The sequence below is a fragment of the Hyla sarda genome, chromosome 9 (assembly GCF_029499605.1).
Source record: "Hyla sarda isolate aHylSar1 chromosome 9, aHylSar1.hap1, whole genome shotgun sequence".
NCBI lineage: Eukaryota > Metazoa > Chordata > Amphibia > Anura > Hylidae > Hyla > Hyla sarda.
In genome coordinates, this window is record NC_079197.1 from 79,815,931 (window position 1) to 79,840,853 (window position 24,923).

General features: G+C 45.2%; 1 protein-coding gene across 3 annotated transcripts in view; it reads left to right on the top strand.

The window, feature by feature from the left end:
- Nucleotides 1-24,923, top strand: part of ATRX (ATRX chromatin remodeler) — a 252,284-nt gene that overhangs the window by 148,289 nt on the left and 79,072 nt on the right. For all 3 annotated transcript variants that reach the window (XM_056540843.1, XM_056540841.1, XM_056540842.1), the window contains 2 exons: nt 11,036-11,182; nt 12,532-12,709. In XM_056540843.1, the coding sequence (XP_056396818.1) occupies nt 11,036-11,182; nt 12,532-12,709 (325 nt within the window). The remainder of the gene's footprint in view (nt 1-11,035; nt 11,183-12,531; nt 12,710-24,923) is intronic.

The following is a 24,923-nucleotide window of genomic DNA, read 5'->3' on the forward strand; positions in this document are numbered from 1 at the left end:
ACTGCGCCCCCAGACCCCCTAGCTTCCCCGTATGTTACAGTTCCGGTGGATTCGGCCGCCCCTCCAGCCTGGGTTTCTTCCTATCCCAGTGTATGGCTGACTTGACTCAAGTCTCCCTTTCGGTGGCTGAGGCCTGCTGTGATATGGTGTCTACCTTGAAGAGGTCTGCCCTGTGCCGGCCCTCTAGTGGGTCCCGCTCCTCTTTTCCACAAGCCTCACGCTCTCACAAGCGTACTAGGGGTGCTTTTTCTGACTCTTACGTCCGGTAGACGTGGGCTTCCCCAACCCTGACCCCCCCGGTTGGTCCCCCCCCCCCCCCGTGTCATCTGGTCACAGGCGTCGCTCCTCCAGAGTACGTTCCCGGAATCGCCGCTCTGCCTCGCCAGAGCCGCGTACCCGGTCATCGTGCTCAACCAGCACCTCAAGGGTTCAGCTCTCACGCTGAATTTCACATCCTTCTGGAATCTGCATGGAAACATCTGGACAAGAGGTTCCTGGGAATTGAGAGGGTTCAAGTGCGTTACCCATTCGCCAAGGACCTTGCCTCTAAGGTGGTTTCCCCTCTCTCTGTGGATCCACCAATTTCCCGCCTCTCTAGGCTACTACACTGCCGCTAGCAGATGCGGCTGCCTTCAAGGACTCGACAGACAAGAAGGTGGAGTCCTTAGTGAAGTTTGCCTCTGAAGCAGCAGGCTCTTCTCTGCTTCCCACCATTGCCTCTGCATGGGGGTCCAAGGCCCTTGGGGTGTGGTGCTCAAAACTCAGTCAGGGTATCCTGGCGGGATTCCCCCCCAGAGGATCTATTTTGCTTTGGTTCTCCAATGCTCTAAAGCTGGGGACTTTCTGTGCACAGCTTCCATGCAGTCAGTCCGTTGTGCTGCCTTTGCTGTGGGTCTCCTAGCAGCTCTCCGCCGCTCCAGGTGGCTCACCAAGTTTCCGTTTACTGGTACCCGTCTTTTTGACAAGCGCCTTGACGAGATTATCTCTGATGCGACGGGGGGTAAGAGTTACTTGTTGCCTCAAAATAAGGCTCCCTTTTCTTCCCAGGGGAAGTCCTCTTCCTTTCGGTCCTTTCGGACCTTTGGCCCCAATAAGGTGTCTGGGCAGGCGCCTTCGCGGGACAAGAGGTCTCCCTCATTCCGAGTGCGTCCGTCTTGGAAGTCAGACACCAACCGTTCCGGCCATTTTGCGGCCAAATCTGACAATCGCAATTCCACTTCCACATGGAGTGAAGCCACCACCCGCAGGTTTTTCTCGGGTGGGAGATCGTCTTACTTTTTCGTGACAGCTGGACCACACACATTCAGGAAGTCCCGAGCCCCCCCCGGTCTCCTTCTCTGGCGAAGCAGTTTCGGGAGGCCCTCCAGTCCCTGCCCAGGGAGTCATTGTCCCCATTCCTCCAGGGGAATGTTTTAGGGGTTTTTTATTCCAATTTTTTTGTGGTCCCAAAGGAAGGCGGTTCGGTGCGACAGATTCTGGACCTCAAGCGTCTCACCGTCCTCTTCTCCGCCACTTCCGAATGGATTCTCTCCGTTTGGTAGTGGCATCCATGGAACAAGGGGAGTTTTTCTTCGTTGGTCATCAAGGATGCCTTACCTCCATGTTCCATTATTTCCCGGCCATCAGTGGTACCTCCGCTTTGCGGTTCCGGACGGGCATTTTCAATTCATAGCCCTCCCCTTTGATCTGTCCTCGGCTCCTTGAGTCTTTACCAAGATCTTTGCGCCAGTAATAGCCCTGTTGCGGTCGAGAGGAGTCTCAATGATCCCTTACCTGGACGACCTTCTCATCAAGGTTCCCACCAGAGTCCAAACTCTAGAGAATGTGGATCTCACACTCTAGACGCTGAATCTTTTCGGGTGGATGGTCAACCGGGACAATTCTGTCCTCTCTCCCGCCCAGTCTCTGATTTTTCTTGGAACTTAAATTCAACTCTGCCTCTGCCCGGCTTTGCCTTCCGACGGACAAACGTCTTATGCTCCTGTCAGGAGTCCGCTCTCTTCGGGCCCAGGCCCCAGTTTCCATCCGCAATTGCATGGAAGTCTTGGGTCGAATGGTAGCGGCCATGGAAGCCGTACCCTTTGCCCAGTTTCATTACCGTTCTTTCCCTCCACTGGCAGGTAGTTACAACGGATGCCAGTCTGTCGGGCTGGGGTGGTGTGTTAAGGGACTGGACGGTTCAAGGCCTCTGGTCTCCCCGGGAAGCCCTTCTTCGATAAACATCTTGGAACTGAGGGCGATTCTTCTTTCTTCTTGTTTGGGAGTCCCTGCTTCAGTCACGCCCTGTCCGCGTCCAGTCGGACAACGCCACGGCCGTAGCGTACATAAATCGGCAACGCAGCACTCGCTGCTCGGCAGCCATGGCCGAGGTGACAAAGGTCATCTGGGCGAAAAACAAGGTTCCGGCCATTTGGCGATTCACATTCCGGGTGTGCTCTTCTGGGAAGCGGATTTCCTTAGCCGGTCCTCGGCCAACCCCGGAGAGTGGTCCCTGCATCCCAAGGTCTTCACGCAGATTTGCGACCTCTGGGGCATTCCAGACGTGGACCTCTTTGCGTCGGCACAATCGGAAGATCCTTCCATTTGTGTCAAAGTTCCGGGACCCCCTGGCTCTAGCCGTGGACGCCCTAGTGATTCCTTGGGCGGGATTTGCTCTGCCCTATCGGTTCCCTCCCCTTCTGCTCCTTCCCAGGGTTCTAAGGAAGCTCAAAGCGTAGGACGTTCCTGCCATACTGGTAGCTCCAGTTTGGCCCCGTAGGTCGTGGTATGCCGACGTGGTCAGGCTCCTGGACGACACACCACTGCGCCTTCCACTTCGTTCGGACCTGCTGTCTCAGGGTCCTCTTTGCCACCCCATTTTACAGTAGCTGCATTTGACAGCGTGGCGGTTGAGACCGTGGTTTTGAGAACCCGTGGTTTCTCTTCCCAAGTCATTCGTACCATGTTCAGGTCTCGCAAGCCCTCCTCGGCAAAAACCACTGTAAAAACCTTGCCACTGTACCTGGCGGTCTTATTTTTGTTGATGTGAAGCTCAGGTCTTGTCTCCTGTTACCTTTTCTGTCCCACGTCTTCTTGCAGTCGGGATTGGGACTGGGGTTGTCTTTCAGTTCCCTTAAGGGTCAGGTTTCGGCCTTTTCTATTCTTTTCCAGCGTCCTCTGGCTTCTAATTCTCAATTGGGGCAGCCTTCCTTCAAGGAGTGGCGCATGCTGCCCCTCTTTATCGGTCACCTTCTCCCCCTTGGGACGTGAATCTGGTTCTGGGTGTCCTTTTGAACCCTTTAGGGAAGGTGTCCCTGCGCCTCTTTTCTTGGAAAGGGGCGTTTCTTGTTGCTATCGCCTCCATTCGGAGGGTGTCTGAATTGGCAGCTCTCTTCTGCCGTTCTCAGTTTCTGGTGATTCACCAGGACAAGGTTGTCTTCCGACCAGATCCTTCCTTTTTGTCTAAGGTTGTTTCGGCCTTTCATCTCAATGAGGACATTGTTCTTCCGTCCTTTTGTCCCGCTCCTTCTCATCCTAAGGAGCATTTACTCCACAAACTGGATGTGGTTCGGGCTGTTGGGTATTACCTCTCTATCTCCTCTTCGTTTCGTCTGTGCGATTCCTTTTTCGTCCTTACGGAAGGTCGTCGTAAGGGACAACCTGCTTCCAAGGCCACCGCTTCTCGGTGGATCCGGTCTGCCATTTCGGAAGCCTATCGCTGTAGGGGGAAGATTCCTCCCTTCAGGGTTGTGGCTCATTCTACCCGTTTCTGTTTGGGCAGCCTGGGCTCTCCAGAACAAAGCCTCGGCCTCGCAGATTGCAAGTCGGCTACTTGGTCGTCGTTGCACACTTTCTCGAGGTTCTACCGGGTTCATACCTTCGCATCGGCTGATGCTAGTCTGGGCCGTAAACTGCTGCAGGTGGCAGTGGAAAATCCGTCTGCCTGACTATCTGCCCACCCAAGGGACGGCTTTGGTACGTCCCACGGTCTGTGTCCCCCAATGGAGCCGATAGAGAAAAGGAGATTTTTTAACACTTACTGTAAAATCTTTCTCGAAGGATCCATTGGGGGACACGGCTTCCGCCCTTTTGGGTTTCTCTTTGGTTCTCTGTCCGAGGGTGTGTTCAGTTATATCTTCTGGTTCTCGGACAGTTCGTGTTTTTTCCTTGACCTGTCGGTCCTTTCCTATTGCTCTGGTACTAAAACTGATTAGCTCAGGGCCTGGAGACGGGAATATCCTGCTGGGAGGAGCCAACTTTCTTGTTGCCAAAGTGTCACACCTTCTAGAGACAGCAGCATACACCCACAGTCTGTGTCCCCAATGGATCCTTCGAGAGAGATTTTATGGTAAGTTTTAAAATCTCCTTGTCTACTTTATGTGGGCATCATAAAGGTGACATGTTTTTACTTTTTGAAGACAGAGGGCTTGAAAGTATAGCAGCAATTTTCAAAATTTTCACATAAAATTCAAAATCTGAATTTTTCTGGGACCTGTTAAGTTTGAAGTGTATTTGAGGGGCCTGTGAGAAATACCCCACAAATTACCCCATTATAGAAACTGCACCCCTCAAAGTATTCCAAATGACATTCAGAAAGTTTGTTAATCCTTTAGGTGTTTCACAGGTGTTTTGTCTTTATGTCAGAACCGTTGCAATGATCTGCCACCTCTGTGCAAATCACCAATATAGGCCTCAAATGTACATGGTGCGCTCTCACTCCTGAGCACAGTGCATTTTACGCCCACATATGGGGTATTTCCATACTCTGGAGAAATTGCATTACAAATTTTGAAGGTCTTTTTGTCCTTTTACCTCTTGTGAAAATAAAAAGTATGGGACAACACCAGCATGTTAGTGTAAAAAAATTAAATTTTTTTACACTAACATACTGGTGTAGACCCCAACTTTTCCATTTCATAAGCGGTAAAAGGAGAAAAAGCCCCACAAAATTTGTAACGCAATTTCTCCTGAGTACGGAAATACCCCATATGTGTCCCTAAACCGTTTCCTTGAAATATGACAGGGCTCCGAAGTGAGAGAACGCCATGTGCATTTAAGGGCTAAATTAGGGATTTGCATAGGGGCAGACCCGGATGCAAGCATTACAATTGTCTCTGCCACCACAAATACCCTACAGCAGTGTTTCACAAACAGGGTGCCTCCAGTTGTTGCAAAACTCCCAGCATGCCTGGACAGTCAATGGCTATCCGGCAATGCTGGGAGTTGTTTTGCAACAGCTGGAGGCTCCATTTTGGAAACAGTGCCATTCCAGACGTTTTGAATTTTTGTGGGGGGAGGGAAAGACTGTAAGGGTAAACCTCCAGCTGTGGCAAAACTTCAACTCTCAGCATGGACTGAAAGACCATGATGAGAGTTGTAGTTTTGCCACAGCTGGAGGCACACTGGTGAGGAAACACCGTGTTAGGTAACAGACAAACTCAGTGCTTCCCTACCAGGGTGCCTCCCTATCAGTGCATGCTGGGAATTGTAGTTTTGCAACAGCTGGAGACACACTGGTGGGGAAACCCTGAGTTAGGTTCTGTTACCTAACTCTGTTTCCTCACCAGTGTGCCTCCAGCTGTGACAAAACTACAACTCCCAGCATGCACGGATAGCCAAAGGGCATGCTGGGAGTTGTAGTTATGCAACAGCTTGAGGCATGCAACTATAACTCCCAGCATGCCGAAACAGCAGTTTGCGGTTCGTGCATGCTGGGAGTTGTAGTTTTGCAACATCTGGAGGGCCACAGTTAAGAGACCACTGCACACTGATCTAAGAACTGTAGTCCTCCAGATGTTGCAAAACTACAAATCCCAGCATGCCCTGACAGCCAACAGCAACATAAGGAGACTTACAATTTGCAGAAATCACTGTGTGGTGGCGGAATTGGGATAAAGCCTTGTGGGGGTGTAGGGTTGTTAGGGTGTTGCTGTTCAGGATAGTTAAGGGCGCTGTTAACCCTTGTCACTCGTGACGCCAGGGTGCGGGTTAAATGCTGTGTTCTTGTCAGGCCTATTGCCACCCTTCCCAAGAGCAATAGGTGATGCAGAAATAAAGGATTGTCCACAACCACTGTTAACTGAAAACCTGCAGGAACTTTTACTGAAGAATTTCTGTACATGCAGCAATAGTAACAGTCTAGATAAGAGTCTCTATGCATATAGCTGAGCAGTGATTGATGGTTGGGATTAGATAAGCTCAATTTAGCTTCTTAGGGATTGTATAGCAGAGATCTGCTGGATTTAGGGGTGCGTTTAGGTCCAGTGATCTTGCGGTGAGCAGCGGGGAATTACTTAGTCTATCCTTTGTTTGATGCCAAGGCCGCAAGGCTTTGGCCTAGTAAATCGTCTTGTAAGCTGCGGAGGTCCTACCTCTTCCAGAGTCAGCAACCCAAGAGAGGGATCAAGATGGCGCAGGTCCCTTACAGGGGCTGGCCGTTTTGGATTGGTCCATAACACCTGTCACTCACTGTTACAGTGCATTGTGGGGAGCACGTCATGGGAGCCTCCAAAAGTCCTGTAGAAAAACCATAGAGTTTTAATCTAATCACGTGACCCGCAGGTCCTGCTACGCCTGAACAGGTATAAATATAAGCATAGATATATGTATATATGTAAATGTCTAAGTACTTTTATATAGTTATAGACTAACTGAGGGGTGACAAGGGGATAACTACAGAAGAGGGACCCCGACGTCCTAGGGACTCTGACTATGGGACCTCTACAAAGGTAACGTATGAAATACGATACCGGGACACCACAACTGCTGATGTCACCTAGACAGGAGCACGGGGGGGGGGGGGTGTTTATAGGGGTCTTTGAGGGCTTGTGTGATGTTTTATTTCTCACAGCTCCGTTCTCACAAATCTACCTGCACTGAGATCGGAGCTGTGAAAGGCAGTTTTTTCCATTGCCTTTGCTGTGATTGGTCAATCTGGATTGATTGACCAATCACAGCAATCGGGGGCGTGGACAGCTGCGGGGGGGTCCCGCGGCCGAGGTCTGTGACTATCAGCTGTCTGACAGCTGATGTCACTTCACTGTCACAGCATGTTTACATGCTGTGACAGTTTAGCTTCAGGACGAGCCGGCTCATCCTTACGCGGCAAGTACTCGCTGATTAGGACCAGCGGCTCGTCCTCCGTCGGCAACCAGTTTTAGCAAGTAATCGCCAGATTTTGCTAAAGGCCAAATCGAAATATCGCGATACGATTGGGATTGCGATATATCGTGCAGGCCTAATATGCAACAAGTGTATATAATTTGAGACTATTTACTAACCTAAATTCACAGGTAAATCATGTTTTTACTATTTCATCCTTCTTATTCATTTTTTATAAAATGTGCATTTGGAGTAACAATGGGGGAGATTTATTAAACCTGTCCATAGGAAAAGTTGCCCATCGCAACCAATCAGATAGCTTCTTTCATTTTTAACAAGGCCTCTGCAAAATATAAGAAGCGATCTGATTGGTTGCTATGGGCAACCGGGCATCGTTTCCTCTGGACATTTTTTGGTAAATCTCCCCCAATGTCTCCACTTAGCTTTCAAATATGGACTCTGACACTTGGAATCCATATGCTGGCTAAACTGTCTGCTCTGTTTTGTCCTATCTGAGTATTTATTTTAGTTAAGGCCAATGTTTTGATCTTAAGTATTTATAGTAATTAATTCTCTCCCAAGGGTGTATTAACAGACAATGCTAGTCATAACAATTAGATTAGCCTTAGAAAAATAGCTCCCTCTTTACTTAACTCTAAATGTTTTAACCACCGTGAAGTACATTCAGTTCAGTAAAAGTATGTAAAAGGAGTTAAATCTGTTTGTGAATTTTTTTGTCCATAGCCACTCTAATATTAGTGAAACTTGAAAGACCCTAACTTGGACTTAGCAGCAAATTTTTTTTTTTTTTTTTATAACTTCTGCGCTTTTTCAGTTGATTTTGTTGAAATTTTATATTTAAAGGGGGTACTCTGGTGGAAAACATAATTTTTTTTTTTTTAAATGAACTGGTGCCAGAAAGTTGAAAAGATTTGTAAATTACTTCTATAATAAAAAAAAAATCTTCTTCCAGTACTACTTAGCAGCTGTATACTACAGAGGAAATTCTTTTCTTTTTGAATTTCTTTCAAAGGAAAGGCAGGGGGAGAAAGGCCGTCGCTGCCCGCTTCTCTCCCCCTGCCTTTCCTGGGGTCTAGAGGGCTGCTGTCGGCCCTTTTCACCCCCTGGTTATCGGCGCCACTGCCCGTTCTGTCCCCCTGACTATCGGTGCCGGCGCCGATAGCCAGGGGGAGAGAAGCGGCGCCGACAGCCAGGGGGAGAGAAGGGGCAGCGGCACCCATTGCCGGCGCCGCTGCCCCGTTGCCTCCCCCCATCCCCGGTGGCATAATTACCTGAGTCGGGTCCGCGCTGCTCCAGGCCTCTGTCGTCCGTCCCCAGCGTCGTTGCTATGCACGGCGCGGCGCTCTGACGTCATGCGCCGCGCCGTTCAGCGCATAGCAATGACGCCGGGGACGCACGACGTAGGCCTGGAGCAGCGCGGACCCGACTCGGGTAATTATGCCACCGGGGATGGGGGGAGGCAACGGGGAAGCGGCGCCGGCAATGGGTGCCGCTGCCCCTTCTCTCCCCCTGGCTGTCGGCGCCGGCACCGATAGTCAGGGGGACAGAACGGGCAGCGGCGCCGATAACCAGGGGGTGAAAAGGGCCGACAGCAGCGCTCTAGACCCCAGGAAAGGCAGGGGGAGAGAAGCGGGCAGCGACGGCCTCTCTCCCCCTGCCTTTCCTGGGGGTGTATCGGCGTATAACACGCACACAGACTTTAGGCTAAAAATTTTAGCCTAAAAAGTGCGTGTTATACGCCGATAAATACGGTAATAGAAGTAATTTACAAATTAGTTTTAACTTTCTGGAGCCAGTTGACTTAAAAAGACCTTAAAAAAAATGTTTTCCACCGGAGTACTCCATTAAAGAGAACCTTTCACTATAACTGACTTTTTGCATTAGACTATTAGCATACTAATAGTTAAAGTTTAACTGCATTCGCTTACACAGGCTTCTTCACCTTTTAAGAACGTCTGAAGAACTTCTTGTTAATGGGTTACTATCATTAAAAAAAACTTTCTGACATGTTGCTCAGGCTTATGAAAAGGTTTTACTTCACTGAGTCTCCCTCCTGAGACGCGCTTCAGCTGCTAGTTCTAAGGTGGGGAAATGTGCTGCATCACGCTACGCTCTAAGGGTATGACTAAGGGTGGCATCGCCTGAAACACGTTATCTTGTTCACTTTGTGTCTCTGGATTTTTACGTCAATAAATGGGACTTTCTTTGCATTTATCAATCGCTGGCTTCTCTTCTATTCACTGACCATAATTATATCACCTGTGAAAGACTAAGGAAATCCTGAAAACATGACCTGTTGGGGGGACTTGAGGACCGCATTTGAGAAACACTGCTTTAGATGCTGTAATCAATGCGACATATAAAGTATAAAATATTGTATCTCTTCTAGCTCAGGGGTCTTACGATGTGATCGCGAGGGTCCAATAAGGTATTTTGGCCGGAAGGGTCTCTTTACCAGTCTACAGCTGCCTGCTCGGCTCTTTATTGATGCAGCCTGGGAGTTTACTTTGTTTTTTTGTGTACAGTAATAATAAAAACCATATAAATTGTGTACTGTTTTAGTTGCGTTGACCTACAGAATGAAGAAAATTCATTTTTCCATAAAGAAAACTGCGTAAAACCCCAAACCCCCCAAAAGTAGCAAAATTGTGGTTTTCTTATCAATCCCCCCCCCCTCTTTTGGGGGTTTTGCCATACTTTTCAGGGTAAAATGAAAGGCTTCATGAAAAAGTACAACTGGTCGCACAAAAAACAAGCAATCATATGGGTCTGTTGTTGAAAAAAAATATCTTATGGCTCTTAGAAGGTGAGGAGGAAGGTTTCCTGTGTCCTCAAGGCCAAAATGGTCTGTGTCCTTTTTAGAGTTTAAAAAAAATAAAATAAAAATAGACGCCTTTTAGGATAATTTTCTGAAACCATCCTTGAAAATATTCACAGCATACTGGGGCTAAAATACATTTGGGCTAATCATCATGCAAGTGTGCTGGCACATCTGTGATAGTTTCATCCTTGAGTTTCTCTCATGAATTCTTTGAAAACATACATTAAATTTGCCTCTGGCAAAGATGAGTCATTTCTGCTGTAAACATCCGCTGGAAACATCTTATCCTCCTATCAAAAGGATAGGGGATAAGATTTTAGATCGCAGGGGTCCTTCCACTGGGAACCACGATCTCCGGTGCGGCACCTCTATCATTCGTTGCACAGAGCGTACTCCACTCCATGCCCGATGACTGGTGATGCAATCCGCCACGTCCCCTCCATTCTTGTCTATGGGAAGAGGCGTGACAGCTCGGTTCCAGCCGTCACATCCCCTCCCATTTACATGAATGGAGGGGGCGTGGCGTGACGCCACGAACGTGGAAGCTGCTAGCTTCCGCGTTCTGTATGCAGGCCTGGAGTTCGCAGGGGGTCCCCAGTGGCAGGGACCACTGCGATCCAACATCTTATCCCCTATAACAGTGTACCCATTTAAGTGTAGCCAGAGTGTACAACCTATATTATTTATATATATATATATATATATATATATATATATATATATATATATATATATATATATATATATATATATATATATATATATATATTTTTATTTTTTATTTTTTTTTAGGCCTTTAAAATGTCATACTGCTGGAGTGCCCTAGTTTGCTGGTACATATACCTTCCATACTGTAATCATCATAAAATTTACATCTGCATTTAGGAATGAACCTAAAATCAATTAACCCAACTTTGACCTCAGAATGTTTAGTGGTAATATTTTTTTTAATAGTATGGTGCAGTTTTAAGATATTATCAAAGGCTTTCTGTTCAACTCCAACTTCAAGTGTCAGTTTTGGGTTTAGTTTTGGTATATCATCAAATCCCTCTTTGTTTTTGATAAATTAAGCACAGTCTAGCTTACTGTATATCCTATTATTTGTTTCTCCAGGTGGTATCATTTCTGCACACGGTTCTTCTGAGCGAGAAGCTAGATTTTACTACAGCTCTGGTGGTTTGTCCTCTAAATACAGTTCTGAATTGGACAAATGAGTTTGAGAAATGGCAGGACGGCCTTAATGATGATGAAGCTTTGGAGGTTTGTAAACTACATTACAGTAACTTGGATCCCCTGGTTATTGAACCCCCTAGACAACAATAGACGTGTTTGTACACACTGGGCAACTGGTATATGGGCACCAGAACGTATATATGTATGTTCTGTAGTGCATTCTGTCTATGAAGCCAGGGCATGAGTTGTGCTCGCTTCATGGATTGTAAGTGATGGCTGCAGTCGGCAGCCCAGGCTCCTCACTAATTGTGTATCCGCAATCACGCTGATACCCCTCATTTAGCCCTTTGTGTCTCTGTTAGTAGACAAAGTCTGAGCCTTACAGGCAATGAAGAGCAGATTGCAGGGTAAGGAGATGTCTAGTGGCATGATTTTAGGCTTCTTTTTTTTTTTTATGAAATAAGGAGTCACGTTGGTAAAAGAAAAGATTTACAAATATTAGTGACCCTTATAGGTTATCAAATGGAGGGAATTTATTTGAAAAAAGTGACCATTTATTTCAAAACAACTTTTGACTTGTTGCCCAGATATGTCAAGTTTTGATCATTCCTGGTCCTACCCCTCAGACCCGCTCCGATTGTGTGATAACCCTGTGAAGTACGTATTAGTCACTTATTACTTCACGGCCAGAAAATCTAGCCTTTTCACTCCATAGAAAAATGGTTGCTGATGATTGAGGCAAATACTGCCACACATTTCTCCGGTTTATAACTCTTTATCACATCAAGTCTCTGGAGTGATCACAAATTTTGAGATGTCTGTGCAACATGTTTTAAATTACACCAAAGGCTTGGGCAGGCTTAAAAATGTTTTCTAGCACTGAACAATCCCTTTAAAGTTAACTCTTGTTAGTAAGGGTATCATCTTGGTCCAAATATTAAAATAAACTTAATATTCTACACCTACCTTGTGGATGTTTGGCCAGCAACACCTAAAAACCAGCTATCCATAGAGGGATTTGTGGGTTCTAATCCAAGAGCAGGAGCTGCTGCCGGTGGACACTTGTTGTAATTTGATGCTACACAGTGTTGTGCCTGGATTGCACAACACATTCTGGTAAGCACACATCTAGACTGCGGACCTGTGACATTTGAAATTAGCTTTCTTTCTAGTGGTTAACATAACCTTTCCTGCTGCTTAAATGCCAAATTAAGAATAGGGTATTGGGATTTCTGCTTGTTTTGGTGAACTTCTGCTGATTTCTAATCTGAATAAAAGTAAAGTTCATTGAAAGCACTGCAGGAGCTCATACACTGGCTCCACTAGCTTTTCCTAGTAAGCAAATTTTCTTAGGATTTGTGTTCTTCTATCTGGCTTACCAGAGCCCACAATATCCTGTGTTCAGGTATTACATCAAATTTTTTTTTTTCTGTCAGGTATGTGAACTTGCCACTATAAAGCGTCCTCAAGAGCGGGCATTCCTGTTACAACGCTGGCATGATAATGGAGGAGTGTTAATTATTGGCTATGAAATGTATCGAAACCTTACTCAAGGAAGGAACGTGAAGAGCAAAAAGCTGAAAGAGATGTACCAAAAGACCCTGGTTGATCCTGGTAAAGTTTCCTTTAGATCTCATAGTTTAAGGGTCAATTTGTACCCTCTGCATGCAATTTATAATGACCTTTTCTTGGCTTATATATTACATAGTATTAGAGCTTTCTTTTGAAGGAAGGTATTACAAAGTATCCTGTAATTCTGAAGCTGTAACTTGTAGCCAAAGTGTGTTGTTCGGTCTATCAATTAAGGTCCCCATACACTTAAGACACTCATCTCACCATTGAGTTCAGTTGAATTTTGATGTGTGTATGGGGCCTCATTACTCTCCGTGACAGATGATCTTAGGGGTGGAAGGGATTGGACATGTTCAACCACCCAACACTTTCATTTTCGGAGAGATAAGCTGCCACCAGGGCTTTCTGCACTAGCTTACCTTTTTTCTCTCAATTGAGAACACATTTTTGGCTGCACCAAATGTTGTGTATGGGGTGATTGGAAAAAGCTGTCGGCAGAACAAATGCAGAAAGAACATAGGAGGACAAGCAGGTGAACTCATAGGTTCATGTTTGTGTGCCTTCAATATCCTCTTCTAGTGAACGGCTCATTTACAAATCACTCATGAGTCTCAACCAGCGCTATTGACTGCCTTAGGTCCTAAACACTAACTGATGGCTAATATACCCTCTGACCCTATGCTAGGCAAAGGGAGGAGCCGCCCAGTTTTATATGAAGTAGACATAGGGGGAGAGTTTTTAATACCTGTGCAGTGGAAAATAGGCCTGCACGATATGTCTATTCGGCTTCTGTGGAAATTTTGTGATTACCACCTGTTCTGGCTTGGGCTCGCCCGCTTCCCATTTTCCCAAGCAGTGTCATGTGCAGGGCGCTCCGGTGTCCCAGGAGATTGTCGTCGGCATGAGTCAGCGTCTCTCAGCAGTGCCTGGCGCTGGGAGGGAATGCTCTTCCTCCTAGCACTCTATGGTACAGCCGCATTGGATAGAGTAAGAGCGTGTGCAAGCCAGGTACATAAAATAGGGAAGAAGGAATTAGTTTTTTCCCCATTTAACCATTTCATAACAGTTAATGATATGGAGGGGATGGGGCTATAGGAGGGGAATTAGCAATATGATGGGAATGGGCTATATGGGGGGAATGTCTGAATAATTTTCATATAGCTGTCCCCCCCCCCCCCACCCTCATATAGCCGTCCCTCCTCATTTAGCCAAATCCCCTCATATAGCCCCCCCCCTCATTTAGCCCAATCCCCTAATATAGCTGTTCCCCCTCATACAGCTCAATCCCCTAATATAGCTGCCCCCCCCCCCCCCCAAATACAGCTTAATCCGCCTCCTATAGCCATTCCCTTCATATAGCCCAATCCCCTTATATGGCCCAGTACCCTCATATTACCATCCTCCCCCCTTTTAGCCAAATCCCCTCATATAGTAGCCTCTAACTTTATAGTCGTCCCCCTCATATAGTCATTCCCCCTAATTTATGCAGGCTAAAGTTAGCAACTGCCGAGCCAAGAAGTCAGTGACGAATCGAATCACTAACTTCGCTCATCTCTACTCCTTACCTCCTGAGCCCTGTTTTGCGACCGAGTGGGGTATTTCCACACTCGAGAGACATTTGTGCTGCTTTTTCTGTTTGTTAAAATTAAGTTTTTCACTTTTTCCTTCACTTTGCTGTGAAACACCTTTCTGAATGTCCTTTTTAATACTCTGTGGGGTGCCGTTGCATGTATCAAGAGGAATAGGAAGTGGAAAGGAGTGGATCCTAGTGAGCATATGCATTTTTCCCGCTAGTAGTGTGTGTGTGTGTGTGTATGTTTGTACACACTTGCGCGCGCACACACCCATCCTTCACATTCCCCTATTAATGAGGTAAGGGGGGATAAATTACTCTTAAGTGAATATTTGACCTTTTATTAGAACTTTTATTCACCTTTTTGTTTTTGTTCTGGGTTCCGACATTGCACAGTACCAAAAGGCAGACATAATGTACTGTTATCGTCCAGTAGTTTCTGGCTGCGCAAGACAAGGCTGAGTTGCAGCTGTGATGTTATTTGGATCTTGTTATGGCAGTGATTCAGAGCTGGCAGTGAACCTGACTGCCAGTAAAATGCAGTGATGGTGTGTTGCTTTGGCTCACTGCTGTGACTTTAGAGATGAAAACGGTCACTGCTCGTAACCATTTTAAATAAAATGTGTTTAAATTGTGTCCAAATTGATTGAATGCGTTGTACTCTTACATGTTGTCTTTAGAAGTTTTCTTCTATTTGCATGTTAAAAACAACAGTTAGCCTAACTGTGAGTGCTGAGTATAAGAATGTGTAGGAATACACTCTACTGGCTGAATGTGAAACAAGTTCTCCAGGATAAGAACACATGGTTGCTGCCTTCAAACACTGCTCGCTCAGGGCTTTTCTTCAGAAGGCAGGGACATTAACTAGAGTTAAGATGTTGGGGTTGTATGATCAAATTTTTTTTTGTAAATGCACTCGTATGTGTGTGTGTGTATATGTATGTGTGTGTGTGTATAAAATATGTCAGTCATGGCCGTAAATGTTGGTACCCCTGAAATGTTTCAAGAAAATTAAGTATTTCTCACAGAAAAGGATTGCAGTAACACATGTTTTGCTATACACCTATTTATTCCCTTGTATACTGGAACTAAACCAAAAAAGAGGGGGGAAAAGCAAATAGAAAGTTCACTTATTCTTTGCATTGTGTGTCTGTGTGTGCCACACTAAGCATGGAGAAGAAAACGATCTGAGGACTTGAGAACCAAAATTGTGTAAAAATATCAACAATCTCAAGGTTACAAGTCCATCTCCAGAGATCTAGATTTGCCGTTGTCCACAGTGCACAACATTATCAAGAAGTCTGCAACCTATGGCACTGTAGGTAATCTCGCTGGGCATGGACGGAAGCGAAAAATCGATGAAAGGTGTCAACGCAGTATAGTCCGGATGGTGGATAAGCAGCCCCAAACAAGTTCCAAAGATATTCAAGCTGTCCTGCAGGCTCAGGGAGCATCAGTGTCAGGACGAACTCTCTTGCAATAGCATTTCATTTAAGTGTTGACAGAGACCCAGGAGGACCCCACTGCTGACAGACATAAAAAAAGCAAGACTACATTTTGCCAAAATGAACTTGAGTAAGCCAAAATCCTTCTGGGGAAAAGTCTTGTGGACAGATGAGACCAAGATAGAGCTTTTTGGTAAAGCACATCATTCTACTGTTTACCAAAAATGGAATGAGGCCTACAAAGAAAAGAACACAGTACCTACAGTGAAATATGGTGGCGGTTCAATGATGTTTTGGGGTTGTTTTGCTGCCTCTGACACTGGGTGCCCTAAATGTGTGCAAGGCATCATGAAGTCTGAGGAATACCAACGGATTTTGGGTCGCACTGTACAACCCAGTGTCAGAAAGCTGGGTTTGCGTTCGAGATCTTGGGTCTTCTAGCAGGACAATGACCCCAAAGGTACGTCAAAAAGATCCCAGAAATGGATGGCAACAAAGTGCTGGAGAGTTCTGAAGTGGAAAAAACAATTACATTGACGTGGTCTAAGGTGATACAAGGTACTCAACTCAAAGTGCAGTTGTGCACCTACGTTGGAGTGGAGGACCTGCACCTATGGATCACAATGTGGTTTCACTACTGTGGTTAATGTAAACAATGACATTAGCTATTCCTCAAATCTGATGTAAAATTGAGACATTAGCCAGTATATCCTTATATGAAGGACACACTTGAGCCCGCACGCCACGCCAAGGTTTCTCAAATGGTGCGGGACCTATCTGGCCAGATAAATAAAACCAGGAACCAAATTACGGCAACCTTAGGTCCGACTTGCAGATTGCTCCTCAGTTACCTCCAGTGTGGGCTAAGCACACATACAATGGGAGGGATTTCTGAAATGGCCAGCAATGAGTCCAGATCTTAATCCCTTTGAACACCTGTGGAGACATCTTAAAAATGCTGCTGGGAAAAGGTGCCTTTCCAATAAGAGACCTGGAGCAGTTTGCAAAGGAAGAGTGGTCCAACATTCCGGCTGAGAGGTGTAAGAAGCTTATTGATATTAATAATTTTGTCCAGACCATTTTTGGAGTTTGGTGTGACATTGTCTAATTTGCTATGTGCATAGCAAAACATGTCACTGCAATCCTTTTCTGTAAGAAATACTTCATTTTCTTGGATAATTTCAGGGGTGCCATCATTTTATGGCCATGACACTGTGTGTGTATGTATGTGTGTATATATATATATGTGTGTGTGTGTGTGTGTGTGTGTGTGTGTGTGTGTATATGCGCCCAGCGTAACGCTATGGAGGAAGCAGAGTGACGTGTATGTCACATGCTCCTCCATAGGATGCAATGATGCGATCGGGAGAACGGGACAGCGGAGCGACAACACCCGAGGACAGCCGCAGGTGAGTGCTGTCTATATAAAGGGTGGGGGGAGCTGCTGTCTATATAAGGGGGGGGGGGAGCTGCTGTCTATATAAGGGGGGGGCCTGCTCCCTGTCTACAAGGACAGGGCCCACTGTCTACAAGCAAGGGGGGGGGGGGGGCACTGTCTACAAGTGGGACACGGGGGTCGCTGTCTACAAGGGGGGGAGCTGTTGTCTACAAGGGGGGGGCTGTTGTCTACAGGGGGGACAAGGGGGGATGCGGTCTACAGAGGGGCTGCTACTAATGTCTGCAACTATCTATACTACCTACAAGGGGATACTACCTACTATTAAAGACAATCTTACAGCAGAGTCACCAGCACTAACTTGAATTTATAGGTGGATAGTGCAGGTGACCCGGTTTCTACCGCTGCTCACCATGTGAATGTCAGCCCAATCGCTCCGGAGACATTGGTTTTCCTGCAAATGCAAATACCCTGTTATGTCCAATGGAGAAGAGAGAAATCTTGTCTCATACTACAGCAGCTGCCTCCATTGTACACAATAAGGAACCCACATATCAGCATGGTAAACAGCGCCAGAAACCAGGTCACCCTGGTGTCAGATTCCCTTTAGCCCCTTAACGACGCAGGACGTATATTTACGTCCTGCGTCGGCTCCCGCGATATGAAGCTGGGTCGGCTGCGACATCACATTGCGTCGGTCCCGGCACTCATCAATGGCCGGGACCCGCGGCTAATACCACACATCGCCGATCCCGGCAATGTGCGGTATTAACCCTTTAGAAGCGGCAGCCAAAGCTGACCGCCGCTTCTGAAGTGAAAGTATCGGGCTGTTTGGGACCGCCACGGTGAAATCGCGGCGTCCCGAATAGCTTAGAGGACACCGGGAGGGCCCTTACCTGCCTCCTCGGTGTTCGATCGATCGAATGACTGCTCCGTGCCTGAGATCCAGGCAGGAGCAGTCAAGCACCGAAAACACTGATCACAGGCGTGCTAATACACGCCAGTGATCAGCATGTGTGTGTTATAGGTCCCAATGGGACCTATAACACTGCAAAAAAAGTGTTAATAAAGGTCATTTAACCCCTTCCCTAATAAGTTTTAATCAACCTTAAAAAAAAATAAAACAGTGTAAATAAAAATAAACATGTGGTATCGCCGCGTGCGTAAATGTCCGAACTATAAAAATATATAATTAATTAACCCCTTAAGGGCCAAGGACGTACCGGTACGTCCTTGGTCCTGCTCCCGTGATAACGCGGGGTTACACGGTAACCCCGCATCATATCACGGCGGGCCCGGCGTCATAGTGAAGCCGGGACCCGCCGCCAATAGCGCGTGGCGCCGCGCGCTATTAACCCTTTAGCCGCGCGCTCAGAGCTGAGCCACACGGCTAAAAGCGAAAGTAAAAAGTGCCGGTTAACTCAGTGGGCTGTTCGGGATAGCCGCAGCGAAATCGCGACATCCCGAACAGCTTACAGGACAGGACTGCCTCCTCGCTGTCCGATCGCCCAATGACTGCTCAGTGCCTGAGATCCAGGCATGAGCAGTCAAGCGGCAGAATCATCGATCACTGGTTTCCTATGAGAAACCAGTGATCAATGATAAAGATCAGTGTGTGCAGTGTTATAGGTCCCTATGGGAGCTATAACACTGCAAAAAAAAAGTGAATAAAGATCATTTAACCCCTCCCCTATTAAAAGTATTTTTTCCCATAAACAAAAAACAGTGTAAATAAAAATAAACATATATGGTATCACCGCGTGCGGAAATGTCCGAATTATAAAAATATATCCTTAATTAAACCGCTCGGTCAATGGCGTACGCGCAAAAAAAATTCCAAAGTCCAAAATAGTGCATTTATGGTCACTTTTTATATAATTTAAAAATGAATAATAAGCGATCAATAAGTCCTATAAATGCAAAAATGGTACCGTTAAACACTTCAGATCACGGCGCAAAAAATTAGCCCCCATACCGCCCCATACACGGAAAAATAAAAAAGTTATAGGGGTCAGAATATGACCATTTTAAACGTATTAATTTTCCTGCATGTAGTTATGATTTTTTCCAGAAGTACGACAAAATCAAACCTATATAAGTAGGATATCATTTTAATCGTATGGACCTACAGAATAAATATCAGGTGTCATTTTTACCGAAAAATTTACTACATAAAAACGGAAGCCCCAAAAAGTTACAAAACTACGTTTTTTTTCCAATTTTGTCGCACAATGATTTTTTTTTTCCGTTTCATAGATTTTTGGGCAAAATGACTGACGTCATTACAAAGTAGAATTGGTGGCGCAAAAAATAAGCAATCTTATGGATTTTTAGGTGCAAAATTGAGAGTTATGATTTTTTAAAGGCAAGGAGCAAAAAACCAAAATGCAAAAACGAAAAAACAAAAAAACGGTCCTTAAGGGGTTAAACCGCACGGTCAATGGCGTACGCGCAAAAAATTTCCAAAGTCCAAAAAAAGCGTATTTTTGGTCACGTTTTAAACAATTAAAAAATGAATAAAAAGTGATCAAAAAGTCTGATCAAAACAAAATTGGACCGATAAAAACTTCAGATCATGGCGCAAAAAATGAGTCCTCATACCGCCCTGTATGTGGAAAAATAAAAAAGTTATAGGGGTCAGAAGATGACTTTTTTAAACGTATACATTTTCCTGCATGTAGTTATGATTTTTTCCAGAAGTGCGACAAAATCAAACCTATATAAGTAGGGTAGTATTTTAACCGTATGGACTTACAGAATAATAAGGTGTAATTTTTACCGAAATATGCACTGCGTAGAAACGGAAGCCCCCAAAAGTTACAAAATGGCGTTTTTTCTTCGATTTTGTCGCACAATTATTATTTTTTTTCCGTTTCGCCGTGAATTTTTGGTTAAAATGACCAATGTCACTGCAAAGTAGAATTGGTGACGCAAAAAATAAGCCATAATATGGATTTTTAGGTGGAAAATTGAAAGGGTTATGATTTTTAAAAGGTAAGGAGGAAAAAACGAAAGTGCAAAAACTGAAAAACCCTGAGTCCTTAAGGTGTTAAAATAAAAGTACTCGTACTTGGTATCGGCGAGTACTAGAATTAAAGTATCGGTACTCATACTCGTTCTTAAAAAAAAAAATGGTATCGGGACAGCCCTAATAAATATATATATATATATATATATATATATATATATATATATATATATATATATATATATAATCTCTCCACATTATAACACCCTTACTGTATAGCCTACTGAGCAACCAAAGACATGTTCTTATAGAAAAAAATGAGGCTTTACTGTGCTTGCCATTAAGAAATATCATACCACCTCCATAAACTTTCATTGGTTACAGGCACATTACATTACAGATTGCATCTCAGTGAGTAATAACAGGCCTAAAAGCTGGATGGGTGCTGTGGGTAGGTGGCTGTCCTATGAATGTAGTCTGTAGGTCATAGATTCCTGCAAACTTTTTCTCTTTGGGAGACAGCCACATAGCAATAGCGAATGGTTAGAGTATTACTCACCTGGCAGTAGTCTCATGAGTAATTCAATTACTGACCAGTATGTGTATCATCATCTACACCACACTTTACAATATTCACTAGCAGAAGAAAAGAATGCAGCACTCCCAAATATTGTAGTTATTGTTGCCTTTTTATTTCACATGGACAACAGGTGGAACAAAAACAAGACAATGGGTGGTAGGTATTTGCGGGGGTGCTCAATGATGATGGTTTCAGACCACTAGGGGAGCTTCTTCTGGATATACTGTATCATGGCTTCTAAAGCAGAGACGGATCTGAATCTGGTGATGAAATGAACATTTTCAAAATCAATGCTGTATATAGGCACAGTCTCTGATCAATGCATTATAGAACACTGAAAACTTACCACTTAAAAAAAGGGAAACGCATGATCATGTAGGCCACTGGATATGCGAAATTGCCACATGATGATGCGTTTCCCTCTTTATGCACTGAAGCTGGCACGTTCCCTGAGTTTTCCAGCAAGATGGTGCACCACCACATTATGGGTGGCAGGTCCGAGCATTCCTAGAGGAACAGTTTCCTGGAAAGTGGATTGGTCATCGTGGGCCAGTTGAATGGCCCCCAAGGTCTCCCGATCTGACACCCTTAGACTTTTATCTTTGGGATCATCTGAAGGCAATTGTCTATGCTGTGAAGATACGAGATGTGCAGCACCTGAAACTACGGATACTGGAAGCCTGTGCTAGCATTTCTCCTGCGGTGTTGCTATCTGTGTGTGAAGAGTGGGAGAAGAGGGTTGCATTGACAATCCAACACAATGGGCAGTACATTGAACACATTTTATAAGTGGTCAGAAACTTGTAAATATCTCATGAAAGAATATAGTTACGTTAAAACCAAGCACATCATTGTTTTTCTTGTGAAATTCCCAATAAGTTGGATGTGTCAGATGACCTTCCTATTGAAAAACAAAAGTTGGATTCAAAATGGCTAACTTCAAAAACGCTGACTTCAAAATGTTCGCCATGGTCACCACCCATCTTGAAAAGTTTCCCCCTCACATATACTAATGTGCCACAAACAGGAAGTTAATATCACCAACCATTCCTATTTTATTAAGGTGTATCCATATAAATGCCCCACCCTGTATAATTTATTTGGAATGTATATTTTCCTTACAAGCAGAGAGCTTCAAAGTCAGAAAAATGCTAAATTTTCAATTTTTTCATCAAATTTTTGAATTTTTCCCCAAGAAATGATGCAAGTATTGCCGAAAATTTACCGCTAACAAAGTAGAATGTCACGAAAAAACAATCTTAGAATCAAATTTATAAATAAAAGCATCCGAGAGTTATTAATGCGTAAAGTGACACTGGTCAGATGTGCAAAAAACGCTCTGTTCCTTAAGGTGAAAAATGGGCTTAGTCCTTAAGGGGTTAAAGGGGTATTCCAGGAAAATTTTTTTTTTATATCTACTGGCTCCAGAAAGTTAAACAGATTTGTAAATTACTTCTATAAAAAAATCTTAATCCTTCCAATAATTATCAGCTGCTGAAGTGGAGTTGTTCTTTTCTGTCTGGCAAGAGTGCTCTCTGCTGACATCTCTGCTTGTTTCGGGAACTGCACAGAGTAGAAGAGGTTTTCTATGGGGATTTGCTTCTACTCTGGACCATTTCAGAGAGCGGTGTCATCAGAGAGCACTTAGACAGAAAAGAACAATTTAACTTCAGCAGATCATAAGTACTAAATGGATTAAGATTTTTTTAATAGTAGTAATTTACAAATCTGTTTAACTTTCTGGAACCAGTTGATTTATAAAAAAAAAAAGTAATAATAATAATTTCCTGGATAACCCTTTTAACCTCTTCAGGATGCAGGGCGTATGGATAAGCCCTGCATTCCGAGTCCTTAAGGACGCAGGGCGTATCCATACGCCCGTGGGAATTCCGGTCCTCACCGCTAGCCGGTTGGGGACCGGAGCCGGATGCCTGCTGAAATCGTTCAGCAGGCATTGCGGCATGTCGCCCAGGGGGGTCATTATGTCCCCCCCCCCCCCCATGTCGGCAATGGCCGCAGATCGCTGGACAATTCAGCCCAGCAATCTGCGGCGATTCCGGGTCAATCGGGTCTCCAGTGACCCGGAAATACTGGCTGATCGGGGCTGTCAGGCCCCGAACAGCCATAGCCAGCAGGGGTGAGGTGGCACTGGTGCCACCTCACGATCGCCCTGATTCGTCGGCCGACCAATCAGGGCACCTGCTGCGGGTGTCACCCCCGCAACCCGCTCCGCCCCTCTTCCGGAGGACGTGATCGGGTGCGGGACGTGGACCCCGGCAGCTGGGGACACCGATCCCCGGCGTCCCTGTTGGGATCGGGGCCCCAGGAGCGGCGGCGAGGGACTGACCTGGGAAGCAGCAGTTGTAGGTGATTGACAGCCTCCTGCTGTTGTTTAGCAACAGCTCCCAGCATGCAAAAAGGGCATGCTGGGAGCTGTAGTTATGAAACAGCAGGATGCAGACCACCACAACTCCCAGCATTCCCTTATGGGCATGCTGGGACTTATAGTTTTGCAACAGCTGGAGGCACATTTTTTCTATGGAAACTACAACTCCCAGCTTGCACAAACAGCTAAAGTGCATGCTGGGAGTTGTAGTGGTGCATCTGCTGGTTGCATAACTACAACTCCCAGCATGCCCGATGGCTTTTTTTTTTTTTTTTAACTAACTGTGTCTCTCGACCGGTGTGCCTCCAACTGTTTCAAACTACAACTCCCAGCATGCACCGTATATGCTGGGAGTTGTAGTTTTGCAACAGCTGGAGGCACACTGGTTGTGAAACACTGAGTTAGGTCACAAACTCAGTGATACATAACCAGTGTGCCTACAGCTGTTGCCAAACTAAAACTCTCCGCATGTACAGTCTGTCAGCGCATGCTGGGAGTTGTAGTTTTGCAACAGCTGGATGTCTTCCCCCCCCCCAATGTGAACGTACAGGGTACACTCACATGGGCGGAGGTTTACAGTAAGCATCCGGCTGCAAGTTTGAGCTGCGGCAGATTTTCTGCTGCAGCTCAAACTGCCAGTGAGAAACTACTGTGAACCCCCGTCCGTGCGACTGTACCCTAAAAACACTACACTACACTAACACACAATAAAATAAAAAGTAAAAAACACTACATATATACATACCCCTACACAGCCCCCCTCCCACCACAATAAAAATGAAAAATGTCTAGTACGCCACTGTTTCCAAAACGGAGCCTCCAGCTGTTGCAAAACAACTACTCCCAGTATTACCAGACAGCCACTGACTGTCCAGGCATGCTGGGAGTTTTACAACAGCTGGAGGCACCCTGTTTGGGAATCACTGGCGTAGAATACCCCTATGTCCACCCCTATGCAAGTCCCTAATTTAGGCCTCAAATGTGCATGGCGCTCTCACTTTGGAGCCCTGTCGTATTTCAAGGCAACAGTTTAGGGTCACATATGGGGTATCGCCGTACTCGGGAGAAATTGCCTAACAAATTTTGGGGGGTATTTTCTGCTTTTACCCTTTTTAAAATTGTAAAAATTTTTGGGAAAACTAGCATTTTAGATTAAAAAAAAAATTTTTTGTTTTACATATGCAAAAGTCGTGAAACACCTGTGGGGTATAAAGTTTCACTTAACCCCTTGTTACGTTCCCCGAGGGGTCTAGTTTCCCAAATAGTATGCCATGTGTTTTTTTTTTTTGCTGTCCTGGCACCATAGGGGCTTCCTAAATGCGGCATGCCCCCAGAGCAAAATTTGCTTTCAAAAAGCCAAATGTGACTCCTTCTTCTCTTCTGATACCTGTAGTGTGCCATCAGAGCACTTTTCACCCCCATATGGGGTGTTTTCTGAATCGGGAGAAATTGGGCTTCAAATTTTTGGGGGTATTTTCTGCTATTACCCTTTTTAAAAATGTAAAATTTTTGGGAAAACAAGCATTTTAGGTAAAAAAAAAAAATTTTTTTTTTTTATTTGCAAAAGTCATGAAACAGCTGTGGGGTATTAAGGCTCACTTTATCCCATGTTACATTCCCCGAGGGGTCTAGTTTCCAAAATGGTATGCCATGTGGTGTTTTTTTTTTTTTTTTTGCTGTTTTGACACCCTAGGGGCTTCCTAAAGGTGACATGCCCGCCCAAGAACCATTTCAGAAAAAAATTCTCTCCAAAATCCCCTTGTCGCTCCTTCCCTTCTGAGCCCTCTACTGCGCCCGCCGAACACTTTACATAGACATATGAGGTATGTGCTTACTCGAGAGAAATTGGGCTACAAATAGAAGTATACATTTTCTCCTTTTACCCCTTGCAAAAATACTAAAATTGGG